This window comes from Macaca nemestrina, chromosome 11, assembly GCF_043159975.1.
Source record: "Macaca nemestrina isolate mMacNem1 chromosome 11, mMacNem.hap1, whole genome shotgun sequence".
Taxonomy (NCBI): domain Eukaryota; kingdom Metazoa; phylum Chordata; class Mammalia; order Primates; family Cercopithecidae; genus Macaca; species Macaca nemestrina.
The window spans coordinates 123,693,178-123,708,898 of NC_092135.1; the positions used below are offsets into that span (position 1 = coordinate 123,693,178).

General features: G+C 38.6%; 1 protein-coding gene and 1 long non-coding RNA gene across 9 annotated transcripts in view; one reads left to right on the top strand and one right to left on the bottom strand.

The window, feature by feature from the left end:
- LOC105481327 (neuronal tyrosine-phosphorylated phosphoinositide-3-kinase adaptor 2) overlaps nt 1–15,721 on the top strand; it is a 325,733-nt gene that overhangs the window by 169,477 nt on the left and 140,535 nt on the right. For all 8 annotated transcript variants that reach the window (XM_011740831.3, XM_011740832.2, XM_011740839.3 and 5 more), the window contains one exon: nt 8,270–9,364. In XM_011740831.3, coding sequence (XP_011739133.1) covers nt 8,270–9,364 — 1,095 coding nt within the window. The remainder of the gene's footprint in view (nt 1–8,269; nt 9,365–15,721) is intronic.
- Nucleotides 5,809–8,536, bottom strand: LOC139357227 (uncharacterized). The gene is made up of 3 exons (XR_011610090.1): nt 8,380–8,536; nt 6,105–6,143; nt 5,809–5,924 (listed from the first exon to the last, which is right to left on the bottom strand). It is a non-coding gene; the product is annotated as an uncharacterized lncRNA (long non-coding RNA).

A 15,721-nucleotide genomic window follows, 5' to 3' on the forward strand; every position in this document is an offset into this window, starting at 1 on the left:
TACTCAGCTGGCAGTTGGGGTGGTTGGAACATTGAATAATGCTTCACTCATATATCTGAGCAATCTTTCTCCTCTGTGTGGCCTCTTCTATGACTAAGTTGAGCTTCTTCATAACGTGTTGGTCTCAGAGGTCTTTCACAGCAATTGGCTCTCAAGATAGAGGAAGTGAATCCCGCCAGTCCTCTTACATCTAAGACATAGAAAATCACTTTTGACACACTCTGTAGGTCAAGGCAAGAAACAAGGCCAGCTCTTATTTCAGGAGAGGGAGATAGATCCTATCTATTGATAGACAGAATGTGTAAAAGAAGGGAAGGTGTTGAGGGTGGCTCTCTTGAAAGACTGTCAAATGAAATTTGCCTTCCAGCCACAGTATTTCCAATAGGCAAAATATTCTCACCCTCTTCCCCAAAAGTTTCATGATATGGCAACATCAGATTGAAATCAAGGTTTCATCATCTAAATCATGCCCATGTGCAATGAAGCACCTTGGTGCAGTTTCTCAGGACAGCTCCTAGGTTGCAATGCCTCATATGCAAAGGCTTTCAATTAAAAGTACAATTTATCTGCAACCACACAAACCCAATATACACTGTCAGGTCAGGGGCAGGTAAAGTGTGATGTACAGTCTCATTCAAAAAGTGGGGGCTAGAGGGAGGGGAGGGACATAGGAGTCACTGGTTTGCAGCAATTCAGAAGTTCAATTAGACTCATGTGTCCAGTTCTTCCTACTCTGAGGGCAAAAAAAAAAAAAAGAAAAAAAAATTGTTGGTAAGGGCCCAGTTTTGCTCCCTGGTTTTGATTATCTGTGGTTCTTGATTTTGCTCTCTAAGTTCTTGAATCTACTCTCCAAATCATCTTTTCTTTTCTATAACAAATGACCTGTACCTGCAAGTGAGTAGTTTTCCTAGCTACTTCCAGCCTTTAAAAAATTTGGAGCCCAAAATGTTTTTTAATTTAAATTTTGAACTATCTCTGTCCTGTCTAACAGTGTTGCAAAGTATCCTGATAATTTTTGTGGGCTTTCTATGAATGAGATCATACTACATTTCTTTAGATGAAAGACAGAACCACAGATTGCCTTGAGACAGGCTCCTCTCTACTTAAGGCTATGGTCAGGGCATTGTGGCACAGTGCTTGTGACATTCTTAAGAGCCCCAGGTTCAGTACCTTAAACCTTTCAGAGATGTCAACAGGGGCTCTTATATTCAAGCCCTTAATTTGATTTTTACACCAAGTCCACGTTTTACTGGCAGAGCTCTGAATTTGACCTTTGCTCTGAGGCTTGTTTTTATTTTGAAACCCTTTGCTGCTCAGAAAAGTCTTCATGGCAAACACTGTGCTGGAACTATTTCCTTTCATTTCTGCTTGAAAACTAAGCAGCTCTTTCTTTAGTGCTCTGTCTCCTGCAGTCCTCTATTGTACATGGCTAAAACAACCAACTCACAGTTTCATCTTCTTCCAGAACTCACCTTCATTAGGTCCACAATTTCATTAGGTACATTTCGTATTTTCTGCATTACGACAGGCAACATCTTGCCAATTTTTCCCCAATATATAACACCACGCTCTCTTTTCCCAGCCTCCAATATCAATTTCCTTAACAGCTTTAGAGCTTCCAGCTGGTCTCCTCATTACCCTTCAGGCCTCTGCTGTCACTGAGTGCCAAAACCGGTGTACAGGTTTTAGATTTTTATTATAGTAGCACTGTACTTCTGATACCAGTTTTAGGTATGTATAACTGCATAATTTAGAGATATAAAAAGCATTGATTATATTTGCTCAAAATTCTGTGGGTTAAAAATTCAACAGGACACAGTGGACATGGCTTACCACTGAGCCAAAATGTCTGCTATCTCATCTAGGGTAGCTCAGACAGATGTGGGGACCACTGGGACAGCTTCACTGAAGTTGTATGGCTAGGGTTTCATTTTCATTATTGATTCCATTTCTTGGTTCTTTTCCCCATGGATAGCTTGAGCTTCCTTACAGCATGGTGATCTTTTGAGTGGTCAGATTTATGACTTAGTGGCTTGCTTTCCTTGGGAGAAAGTGGAAGCTGCCAGAATCAAGGGAGGAAGAAATAGACTCCACCTCTTACTGAATGAGAACATATGTAGGTATAGGGAGAAAAAGAATTTATAGATCAGTTACTGGAGACTTTCAGCCACAGGTGTTCTGGTTTAGGGTTTTCCAAACATTCTTGATCATGACCTATAAGAAATATGTGTGGCTTAGGGAATTTCTATATACTTATATATTGTTTCAAGAAGCAACCTTTAGCTCTTTCCCATGAAAGGTAATCATATTTTCTAATCTATTCTAATTTATTGTTTTAAAATGCTGGTCACAAACTCTAATTTTATTTTACAACTAGTGAGTTGAAATGAATACTTTAAAGAACAGTAGTTCTGATTAAAGTCCCTTGTTGTGTATATAGCAAAAGTGAGTGTAAATAAAAATACACTTCAAATTAATTTGTCAGTGTTCTGCATCCTGACTGAGGCAGAGAAGGGATTAGAATCATGTCTTCTAGTTTAAGGCAAGACCCTTTCAGTCCCACTTGACTTTCTGACCACACTGTTGAGCCAGTTCCATGCCTTACTTCATTTGGTCCCACCAAAACGTTCATCTGAGTTCTCTGTTTTCACTGTCGCCAGATCCAGTACTGTAACACGGGTCCTACTACTTTAAACCTAATCCTTTTTGTGCATGATTACGCTTTCTTGTTCCTACTATAAACGGACTGAGTTTGCAACTTCCATTCCTTAACATCTTAATTAAAAAAAAAAAAAACAATAGTGGATAGTATTGTGGGGCTTGTGACTGTGAAAATAAAAATATCCTTCAAAGTCATGGAGTTGTGAGTTGTGAAAAGAGTTATTGTGAGCACAGTTCTGCTGAAAGTGGGAAATGTGTCTCTCACCTTCCAGAATCAGCCAGTTCCAGTATCACACAGTGTAGACGTTATTTTCCTTCAATGGATTCACATTTTCCTGTTTGAATTACTTATTTAAATATAACTCTAAAACACGACATGCAAAGTTATAGTGCTGCTATGGAAAGGACTGTTTAAAAGGATACTTTATGCCCTATACAAAATAATGAATTGCATAGCTTTTTCCTTTACGGGTTTCTTTGTTTCAAAGGGTGTGGAATTAAATTTAAGTTATGAGATTCTCTTAGATACTGTGGTTAATAAGGAATTCATATTTGTTCATTAGCAATATATGGAATTTGGGCTGGATATCTCGAAGAGCCCTTTGTATTCTGGGATTCTGTGGCCACAGTCTTTCTAGGAAGGGACAAGGCTAACCTCTGTTGTATCTCTTTTTTTTCACCTCTTGGGTCAAGAACACCTACAGATACTAAAGCATGGTTTTACATTACACTTTCTTTTTAATAAGGAAAAAAGTATTTCCTAAAGATAGGTTGACAAGGCACGTGGTGAATTTCCAAAATTAGCTGTGAAAGGAAGATCATCTGGGCATGACTGAAAGCCATGTATAACCTTTGTGCTCACATAGCTCATTTCAAAAATGTCACTTTCTGCTTATTAAATGCTACTGTCATTATACTATTTTAAGCATTAAAACTTGTGTTCTGAAGCTTAACAGGAATTATTGCTTCTATCTTTGGGCTTATTAGAAATAATTTAAAATATATTCAAGAGTGATGAAAATCACCTTTTTATTATGGTTGAATTTGGTTAAATGTTGAAATTTGCAGTGCCATTTTATTGTCTTTTATTAGCAATATTTTAGCATCTATGTATGTAGCACAAGACTATTTTTAAGTACCTTATAAAGAAGTGGCATTTTAAATAAAATGGTTTTTAAAAAAAATTTTAAGTTCCTAGAATGAGGTTAAGTTGGAATAAATTATGGGACAATGTTGTCTGAAATTTCATACTTTTCTTACATAGATACACTTTTAAAACAGCACCCATGATAGTAACAGTTGAAACACATTTTCATTGTTATATAAATTATTTACTCAATACTTGCACTAAGGTAGAACCAGATGATTCATGGAAAATGAAAAGAAAAATTAGTTTATTGGAAACAAATTTGTTTCCTCCTCTGATTTACCACAAAGAACCATGAGATTACAAGGATGGATATCAGGGAATGAAAAGCAGATTTTTTTTTTTAAAGAAGCCCCTGCCCCCATATTGAAAGAATGAATCTGTTAATTCATCCTGATCATCTATAATTTACTGAAGAGTCTATCCTCAAAACATCTTCATGCCCTCATTTAATTTAATTTTTTTTTTCTTTTTTTTTTTTGAGACAGAGTCTCGCTCTGTCACCCAGGCTGGAGTGCAGTGGTGCCGTCTTGGGTCACTGCAACCTCTGCCTCCTGGGTTCAAGCGATTCTTCTGCTTCAGCCTCTTGAGATAGCTGGGATTATAGGTATGTACCACCACACCTGGCTAATTTTTGTACTTTTAGTAGAGATGGGGTTTTACCATGTTGGCGAGGCTGGTCTCGAACTCCTGACCTCAAGTAATCCACCTGCCTCCGCCTCCCAAGGTACTGGGATTACAGGCATGTGCCATTTTACCCCACACTCACACCTTCATTTTAAAGTTGGATCAATAATAAGAAAAAGGACTGGAGGGGAAATTCATTGAACTTTATGAATCTGCTTGCATTAGGATCTCTTCACCAGCAGGGAAGGGAAGAGAAAAGAAGCTTGCCTAGATAAAGAGGGATTTCCATGGCAAGGCAGGCTAGAGACTAACTTCAGCTTGTGGACTGAACAAGCAGAGCAGCATGAAACAGGAGTAAAAGTATCAAAACAAAAAACAAACAGCAAACATCCAGAGAATGGGTCAGATTTAAGTAGTAAGTGCCTTCCACAAATTAGAAACCAGAATCAGAGAGTCAGCTCAAAAGAGTGAGCATGACAAGCCATGTGGTAGAAGGGTGCTCTTGGCCCTTGTATGGGATGAGCATCTCTAGATGTAGCCAGAATGTGCTCTCTGTGACATAGTTGTAAAAGTTAAGGGAGGTAGGGGACAGGGAGCAGGAGAAACTTAAGGGGCTTAGAAAGAGTTGTTTAATCCTAAAATAACAAAGTTAAAGTTTTCCAATCCCAGAGGATGAAATTAAAATGTTCATTGTTCATCTGTAAAGGTCTTTTACATTAGGACTTAATAAATATAATGTTGTCTTAAGTAACTAAACTTGTTTTACTGTAACAAAATTAGAGAGTGGCTTAAATTCGAGAAATTTTCTCACAATTCTTGGGGCTAAAAGTTCCAAATCAAGATAGTAGCATGGTCAGTTTCTGGTGAGGGCTCTCTACTTGACTTGTAGACTGATTAGACTGATGCTTTGTCTCTGTTCTCATACGGCATACGTACACACGCATGCACACACAGAGAAAGAGAGAGAGAGAGGAGAGAGAGAGAGAGAGAACTCTGCTGTCTCTTCTTATAATCAGTCACATCATGAGGGTCCTATGCTCATGACCTCATCCAAGCCTAATTATCTCCCAAAGGATCTATCTCCAAATACCATCACTTTGGAAGTTAGGGCTTCAACAGAAGACTTTTTTGTGGAAGAATGGGGACCCAATTCAGTCAATAGCAACTGTCAACTCTGATAATCTCACAGGCACCATAAGATGTTATATTTTGTTTCCCTTGTCATACAACATCTATACTTGGTTTGTCATTGAAATTGTTCGTAAATGGATTGTCTAGATTCCTTCTCAATTAGCAGTTGTTCTACTTAATTTTAAGTATGCTGCATTCTGCAATAGAAACTTCTCTTTCTTAAATCATTTCATAGATATAGAGGGGTTTTATTTAATTTTTTTCTGTTTCTTTTGGCAAACAAAATGAAATGGCATTTGCTCACAATTGGAGTAAATCCAAACATAGCTCTCTTCCATTCCAAAGGCCACTTTCTCATCTGTGTGGGAAAGAGAGAAGTTTTCACCAGTGTTGTTAATCAACTGTTGCTTCTCTGAATACCGTACCATGCCCAGATCTGCCACTGACAGCCTCACTACCTGGGAATCCCACACCGTAGTCTCCCATAAATCCAGTGCTGCTATCTAGGCATAGGCTTAGCAGATGCTTAAGTTCTTACCTTGTTATTTCTCTCCGCAGTCTATTCTGGAGTATCAGACTTTAGTGAAGGGGCAAAGATAATGAAAGTAAATTATAATTTAAGAGGGTAAAAAATGAAAACATAATTCTAAATGTGATTATTTCCATATGATGAAATTACCCATCTCAGGGACACACTAAATTCTAGCCTTAGATTAACCCTCCCTTCATAGAGCACCTAACTCTTCAGTCCTCTGCCCTCAAAGAATTCCCTCAGCCCCACTCCATTCAATCCCTAGAACTCAATATTTGTAGAAAATAATTTCCCAGAACCTGTACTTGGTCTACAGTCATTTCTTGCTGTTGAAAATGGCAGGAAACAAGTTTCAGAAGAATAGTCTGGATGAGCTTTGGTTCTTCCAAGTCCTGACCAAAACTATGTAAACCTTGTTCGCTGATTTATAGTTTTACTTTATTGGGGTTCAGACTTTTGTATATAATCTGATGACTTATTAAAATCATATGAAAATTAATGTACTGAGATTTCAAAACCAGTAAAATACATGTCAAGTTAGGTGGTACAATTATTGGTTGCTTTGGGTCCCTCCTAAAAAGATTGACTGCGTAACTTTCACTCCATTTTGTCTCTAGGCTTTTCACTTTGGGCATTAAAAGACTTTACTGCTACAGCCCCCCTGGAAAATAACATCTAGTTCTACCCGGTATGGGTTAATGGAAATTCTAGACACATTACGAACCTTCCCCTCAAAAAGCTGTTTGGTTGTAGTGAGTAAAACCATCATCATAGGCACATTGGAACAAAATATTTGAAACAGGAGTGATCTAGAAAGGTGAAACACATAGTCGCTGCTAGAATATTTGATTGGTTCCCTGTTGCTGAAGGCTCAGTTGATGGGTGGAGCAGCCATCTAGCTTATTCTGAATCATTTTCAGCTCCTTTACCACGTTTTAGTAAAACTCTTGTATATAAATTAGGCCAGTTAAAGTTAAAAAAAAAAAAAAAAAAAAAAGGAAAATTCAGGTGTTTCCCCATTTGTGCCTTGACACCCTTCTCTTTAGCCTGTTAGCTCCTCATAGTCTTACAACTCTAAGCTGTACTGTCAACTTACACTATATGCTATCATCTTCTGTAAGCAACCACATTCTGCTACATTGCATAATAAAGATGATCTCTGTAATCATATATCAACACAATGAGATAATGAGATAATAACAAGACTCAAGTACCTTCCTTGCATGCTAAACAATTGATTTGAGTCACAGGCATTTGCCAGCCTCTTCCATGCTATTGTATGGTGTCAGAAGTTTATGTTTTGCCAATAAAGGGTCTTCCAGCAGGCTGTGCAATGCTTTGGTACACATATCTGTTATGAGTTTCCAGAAGTTATCCTTAAAACTTACACATCGTTCCCTGAGTTATTCTCTTTTAAAACTCTCGAGGGCATTCTGATGTGTCAGTGGAACATACCTAATAAATTCATTCCGAGACAGCACTTGGAATATCATAAGAGATCTTAAGAACAAAAACAGGAAAACACACCATAATCAACAATACCTGGAGATTTAAAGATTAACTTGTCTAGCCTCATAAGATTTTCACATCAATTTCCCCTGAAATATCAGACCCATCTGTATGGAAGCTATTTATTTGAACCAAGACAGATTTTAAGTCTAGCAGGCTGGGAAATTTTTATCCTAAATGCAAGCAAGATGTGTTCACCTGCAAAAACCACATCAGTAAAAGGGTGCAATCTGTATGGTATTTTTGACCAATAGTGCCAACAGAGACTCTAGTTTTTGGGTTTTTTTTTTCCTCCTGCATTTCATTCTCAATTCATGCAGGTTAGTTTTCACAAAATTTATGATTGCTTTTATCCAATATGTTTCATCTGAAAGCTTCTATTTAGGCATTCTAAGGGAAAGGAGTGAACAGTCCTGGTTTTAATGCATTTATCAGTGTTAGATTATTAATATCAGTTTAAAGATGACTATTATTCCACCAAGTTTTCTAAATATGGAAAATGCTTGACTCTTTGGTTGATTTTTAGTCTGAACCTCAAACTAAGAATGAAGCTGTCTACCCCTCTGGTCTAAAGTTTATTGTAGTAAACCCACATGCAAATCATTTTTGAAAACTTTCCAATTATACTCATCTATTCCACTACGTTTTTTTTCTTCTTTTAGTGTCAGCTAAACCAAGACCCCACAGTGATGAATATTCCAAGAAGATTCCTCCTCCCAAACCGAAGCGGAATCCGAACACTCAGCTGAGCACATCTTTCGATGAAACGTACATCAAAAAGCACGGGCCCCGGAGGACATCGCTGCCGCGGGACTCCTCCCTGTCCCAGATGGGCAGCCCCGCGGGAGACCCCGAGGAAGAGGAGCCCGTGTACATCGAGATGGTGGGGAACATTCTCAGAGATTTCAGGAAGGAGGACGACGACCAGAGCGAGGCTGTCTACGAGGAAATGAAGTACCCCATCTTTGACGACTTGGGCCAAGACACCAAATGTGACTTTGACCATCACAGCTGTTCTTCGCAGTGTGCTACTCCCACGGTGCCTGACTTGGACTTTGCCAAGGCCTCAGTGCCATGCCCCCCCAAGGGGCTGCTTTGTGACATCCCCCCGCCCTTCCCCAACCTGCTTTCTCACAGACCCCCTCTGCTGGTATTCCCCCCCGCCCCCGTACATTGCTCCCCCAACTCCGACGAGTCCCCGCTCACCCCTCTGGAGGTCACGAAGCTTCCCGTGCTGGAAAACGTGTCTTACATGAAACAGCCGGCGGGGGCGTCACCCTCCGCGCTGCCGTCCCACGTCCCCAGCCATGCGAAACTGGAGAAAGAGCAGGCCGCGGCCCTGGGACCTGCCTCTGCCACTCCTGCGCTCTCCTCGTCGCCCCCACCCCCGTCCACGCTGTACCGAACCCAGTCTCCCCACGGCTACCCTAAAAGCCACTCCACCTCTCCCTCCCCAGTCAGCATGGGGAGGTCCCTGACTCCCCTGAGCCTCAAAAGGCCTCCCCCTTATGACGCTGTGCATTCGGGCAGCCTCTCAAGGAGCTCTCCTTCAGTGCCTCACTCGACCCCCAGACCCGTGTCGCAAGATGGGGCCAAGATGGTCAACGCCGCGGTGAACACCTACGGGGCTGCCCCGGGCGGCTCCCGGTCCCGGACACCCACGAGCCCGCTGGAGGAACTGACCAGCCTGTTCTCCTCCGGCCGCAGCCTGCTACGCAAGTCGTCCAGTGGCCGGCGCTCCAAAGAGTCTGCAGAGAGTAAGTGTGCAGGGCCTGCCTGAGCCCTAGAGCCCAGTGTCAGGCTTACAACCAGGGTGAAGTCCATTGTGTGCGGGTAACTCACGGAGTACGGGGTCTTGAGGCCTTGGAGTTGAAATCTTAGCATGCAAAATGTGTTAGTTCACTTTTGCCGTGCTAAGTCAAATAGCGTATCCTGAAAGTATTAAAAATGGCAGTCTGCAAAATATACCACTTCCTATTTAAAAGAAGAGTGGTTTTGAAAAATAAGGTATAAAATCTAAATTCTTGCAATGGTCCTGGAAAGTTGAACAGTGAAAATAGGGACCACTATGGAATTTTAGGGATGTGCACACAACACACCGAGTACGTGGTCTTGAGGCCTTTGAGTTGCAATCTTAACATGCAAAATGTGTTAATTCACTTTTGCCACACTAAGCCAGATAGTGTATCTTGAATGTTAGCTGAAAGAATTAAAAGTGACAATCTGCACAATATAACATTTTTAAATAGGAAATGTTATATTCCTATTTAAAAGAAGAGTGTTTAAAAAAAAAAAGTAAAAAATCTAAATTCTTACAATGGCCCTGGAAAGTCAAACAGTGAAAACAGAGACCATAATGGAATTTTTAGGTAAATGCCTTGATTTGGGGGCAGGGGGTTGGGGGGCGGAATTAAACATTCAAACATGCAATTGATAAATGTTAAAACTTAAAAGAACTCTTAAGACCAGGCGTGGTGACTCACGCCTATAATTCCAGCACTTTGGGAGGCCGAGGCAGGTGGATCACGAGGTCAGGAGATAGAGACCATCCTGGCTAACACTGTGAAACCCCATCTCTACTAAAAATACAAAAAAAAAAAAAAAAAAAAAAAAAAAAAAAAAAAATAGCCGGGCGTGGTAGCGGGCACCTTTAGTCCCAACTACTCGGGAGGCTGAGGCAGGAGAATGGCGTGAACCCGGGAGGCAGAGCTTGCAGTGAGCCCAGATCATGCCACTGCCTTCCAGCCTGGGTGACAGAGCGGGACTCCATCTCAAAACAAACAAACAAAGAAACAAACAAACAAAAAAACCTTCTTGAGCAAATTCCCATTAGAAAACCTCTGTTGGAAGGAAAGCAGTTTGATTAGAATTTAGGATATTCTTTGACATAAAAAATGATTCTCTTTGTATACTTCATGTTCTGATATTTTTACCATTACTATAAATGAGAATAGGCCCATTGTTTTCCTTTTAAAAGTCATGGCGATTTACATCTTATTTCTGTGGTACTCTTCCTAGATCCATCAATATATGACTTACAGAAAAGTCACTAAGGTGGTGAATATTATTTTTACTACTGAATTTCAAAGACCAGGAAATTTATCTATCTGAATAACCCTTTTATGAGTCCCAAATCAATTCACAAGTGTATAGTAAAGTCAAAACAGACCCAGATTAGTTTTTTTTCTAAGTCCATTTCATTAAATTACATTTATTTCTCTTACTTAAAAATTCCTTAGGCACCTAAGCTGATAATTAATCAGTTATATCTCAAATAATGCCGCCACATGATTTTTTTTTTTATTTATCTATTCATACAGTCATACTGAGAACTTTCCTTAAAGGAAAAGAAACCCTCAATACTTTTGATAATGAAAATGACAATGGCATTTTTTAGATAATTAATATTTATTGGTAGTTACAAGTTACTAATTTTTTTTTTGCCTTTACCCAGAGACTTATGAAAATACAAGCTGCTTCAATAATTGCCCCCAAAACATTTTAATTGCCTAAGTGAAAGGCAGTCATTTCTAATATATTAGGCATGTCTGGAGTTATATGCATGCATATGTACATACAAACATAAAATTATTTTAACAGTTGAATTTAAAACTAGGAACAATCTATTTCTAGAGCAGTTGTCAACTAGGGCAATTTTGTACCCCAGGATATTTGGCAATGTCTAGAGATATTATTGGTTGTTACAACTGGGGGCATTACTGACATCTATTGGGTAAAAGCCAGAGATGCTTCTTAACAGCATATAAAGAACAAGACTGCCACCGGACCCCACACAGACACAAAGAATGATCTGGTCTACAATGTCAATGCTACCAAGGTTGTAAAACCCTAGTCTAGATAATTTACTAACGTTTCTTCCAGATAATTCATTGAAGTTTCTTTCAGATAATTCATTGATTGATTTGGTTTTCACACAGTTCAAATAAGGTATTTAGAATAAGAGAAAATATTATTTTAAACATTTTACTTTAAAAACACATAATGGGTATTGTGAAATTAATAGACATTTCATCTTGGAATTGGTGAGGCAATTGGATTTTCTCCCTACCTATCAGCTTCTTTGGAGGATCCTTAACAGCTCCAGCTGGCAGCTATGCCAATTAACTAGAAAAAAAAGTATATGCAAAAGAAATGATTAACTAATGAAGCTATTTCAAGAAAAATCCATCTGTTAGAATCAGTCTGTGTACTATATGTCACAGACTTCCCCATCCAACTCCAAAAACAAGATTTGTGTACTTCTAAAACAAAGCTTGTACATGGAAGAGTGGTCAGGGCTCTTTATAGCTTTTAGGGAGCCAATGATTGAATTATTTTACATGTGCTATTAACCATGCATCAACTCTGCAGAGAAAGGGATACCCCTGAGTTACATTAACCTCAATATTTTACTTTACGTAAATGGAAAGGAGGAAAAATGCAGGTAATACAAATGAATAATTAAAAAATCGGATGGACAAATCAAATTGCTACTTATTTTTGACTCTCAAGGAAAATAGAAAGACACCATTAGATGCTGTCAACGGGGCTCTCAGAATCTTTCCATAGTGCAAAGAATAGAACCAAAATTGTTAATTGGGAATTAACTAGTAACTTCTATTGCAGTACACTCATGGATACAATTCTCCCCTTTACTCTTCCCAGACGGGATTTGTGGACTTGTTGATACCTTAGGGACAGAATAAGTGATATGAAGTAGTGTAACATTTATGACCCTGAGTCTCATTATTCTTTTTAAGTTTCAGGAATTTTCTGCATTTCAGAAATAAAAGTAAAACTGATTATTTTCCAAGCCTCTGGTGGTTTAGTGAAGAAGTCAGTTTTGAGAATTTCCTAATATTTAATCTAAACAAATATAGTCTGTGCTTTAATGAAGGGAAAGCATGTCAAATAAAATGTATACCTTAAACTCATTTATAATAATCTATAAAAGGCACACTGAATGTATCAATTTCATGTTTTATTTATAATTGTTGATGGGGATTGGTCAATAGGGAAGAAATAAAATAAGACAAAGGAGGTAGATTATAAATAAATTTCATTTTGTTTCACAATTTTCTAAATATGGCCTTCATATTCATTATTATAGGAAGTGTTTTTTCCTGGTTGATGGGACATTATAATGTTTATCTGTGATTAAATTAGGACATCTGATAGTCACTGTAGCTCTAGTAACTTTTTTATATGGTCATTATTATTAATGTATTTTTTAAAATTTGTGTAGAGGTGAATGATGTAAGGCATGTAAGAAGTGATCAAGTCATATGCTATTGCTATAAATTTTTGTGTCCACATGGTAAGCAGGTCAGGTACAAATATGTTTTATAATGAACTTTGGAGGCTTAAATGAAAATAATTTACTACCTATCATTTTCATCTTTCTTTTGCATGTTTTTAAATATATTCTTTGTGATTTTGATTTGATTTTTTAGAAGATGTAGGTCATGAATGGGCCATTTCGTTTTAATAAATCTGGTGCCATGAATCATAGAAATTAATAATCAAACCAAATTTTAAAAGTAGAAAACTTTCTTTATTCCCTCAAACAGAAATATTTCTGAAAAGAAATGTTTAACCTACATATCAGTCCATTTTCACCCAGCTACAAAGAAGTGCTCGATACTGGGTGATTTATAAAGACAAGAGGTTTAACTGACTCACAGTTCCACATGGCTGGGGAGGCCTCAGAAAACTTACAATCATGATGAAAGATGAAGGGGAAGCAAAGACTTCTTTCACATGGTGACAGGAAAGAGAGAGCTCGCAAGAGCAGGGAAGATTGCCTTATAAAACAATTAGAGCTTGTGAGAACTCACTATCACAAGAATAGCATGGGGAAAACCCCACCCCCGTGATTCAATCACTACCCACCTCGTCCCTCCCTTAACACATGGGAATTATGGGGATTGCAATTTGAGATGAGATTTGGTTGGGGACACAGAGACAAACCATATCAGCCTGTATTCAACAGAGATGGGGTAAATGTACATTTCTATGAAAAAGTACAAGATCTAATGAAGAACATAATTAAAATGTATAATCTATTTGAGGAAAACAGTGAGTTAGAGAAGTTATAAATGGAGAAATGTAAATTAAAAATGTAGAGAAAAAGTAGAAGATGAAGCAGCAAAAGAAGAGACTAAGGCACTAAGATACAAAAGACATGAACGCCCAGGGGCAGAAGGGCATGTGAACAGATGTGGGCACCAAGAAGTGAGGCGCACAGAAAGGGATTAGTCTTTATTGGAGATGTTTAAGAAAGCTAACAGGCCTTGATCCTGCCAGAACTTTTGCAATCTTCCTCATGGTATCCTCTGAGGTGTTTTCAGGTCTTTGGGTGTAGCTCAACTCCTAAATACCTTTGAAGAATTCCAGAGTACAACAACTTCCAAATCTAGCCCCTAACTCTGGTCAGGTTGCTCCTTTCAGAAAGGGACATGCAGAACAGGGCAGAAGGCATGGGGTGTGGTGGAGCTCCAGAAGTAGGGATGAAAACAGAGGTCCAGGCCCACTCATCTCCTGTCATTATTATTAAAAGAGAAATGATGTCCTGGTATTACCAAAAAATAAAAAATAAAAATAAATAAAGAAAAAAAGCTATGTCATACTCAACCATAGTCTACGTTATTGGAGATTCATAAATTTTAACTATTAAATCTCATCTTTTAGCCTTTAAAAAGTATTTAATACTTTTTTTTTTTTTTTTGGATGGAGTCTCACTCTGTAGCCCAGGCTGGAGTACAGGAGTGCAATCTCAGCTCACTGCAACCTCTGCCTCCTGGGTTCAAGCAATTCTCCTGCCTTAGCCTCCTGAGTAGCTGGGATTACAGACATGTACCACCACGCCTGGCTAATATTTTGTATTTTTAGTAGAGATGGGGTTTCACCATGTTGGCCAGGGTGGTCTTGAACTCCTGACCTCAGGTTATCTGTTGGCCTCGCCTCCCAAAGTGCTGGGATTACAGGCTTGAGTCACCACACCTAGCCTGTATTTAATTCTTTTAGATGTCATTTTATATTTTTAAAATTATAGATATACATGAATCTTGTAGGTCTGATGAAATAGAATTAGGAATCAGATATCATCTTTGCCTTTTCATTGACTTTCTTAAAAAAAAAATCCACGTAGAAACCACAGCTCCAAACAAACCTACAAACACACAAAACAAACCCACAAAAACCTAAAAACACTTAACCCTCACTTCACATGGTCATACAGGCCCGCATACCTCTCTCCTTTTTTGTGCTGTGTGAAGTCCAGTGATACCTAAAACATTAAACATTGATTACGAAGGAGCTGCTCCAACTAACTCTTACTAATTTAATTTTTCAAGAATTTGTAAATAAAAAGATGCCAAAGTTTATTTTTAAAATGTGTAAAATGAATTATTTTGGAAAGAGTATTTTAAAATATATTTTTAATGCTGTTCCATTTGTAAGAAAAAAGAAGGGTCTACTAATGTACGCTGGCTGTCTTGGTAACTCAGGGTCCTTGTTGTGATAGTTACTGTCTGCCTGCCACAGGCTAATGCAAAGTGTCGAGCAAGTTGACCCGAACAGGGGAGGTGTCACACAAAGGTGGTATCATTGTTTCTGGTCATCCATAATAGCAGTGATATAGTATTGATAGCTCATTATTCTGCTGAGATGTCTTTAGGGTCTATTTGAGATTGTAGACCTGAAGTGCCATCTACTATTATATCATTTAAATTCACTTAAATTATTTTGTCTGTTTCCGGTGGTTTTCCTACCTCCTGCCTTCTTTCAGATAGTTTTATTGATGCATCTAGCTTCTCCCACCATCTCTGCCTCTCCTCTTCTCTTTTCACTCTTTTCCTCATTGTAATATCAAATCAAAAATCAGTTGTGGACCAAGAAACCAGATACTCAAACTTGTCTGAGAAGCCTCTCAACTAATTAAAGTATGTGACCTGCAACATAGCCACTCTGTGACCTGTACTTCCAAAGGCCACTTTATCCACCAACTAGGTCTTGCCTAGAATTCTGGATTTGTATCTGAGAGGTTAGGAATATCAACTTCCCCAAAAATAAGATATCCTGGAAAACATGGAATAAATGTTAGGTTTTTTGTT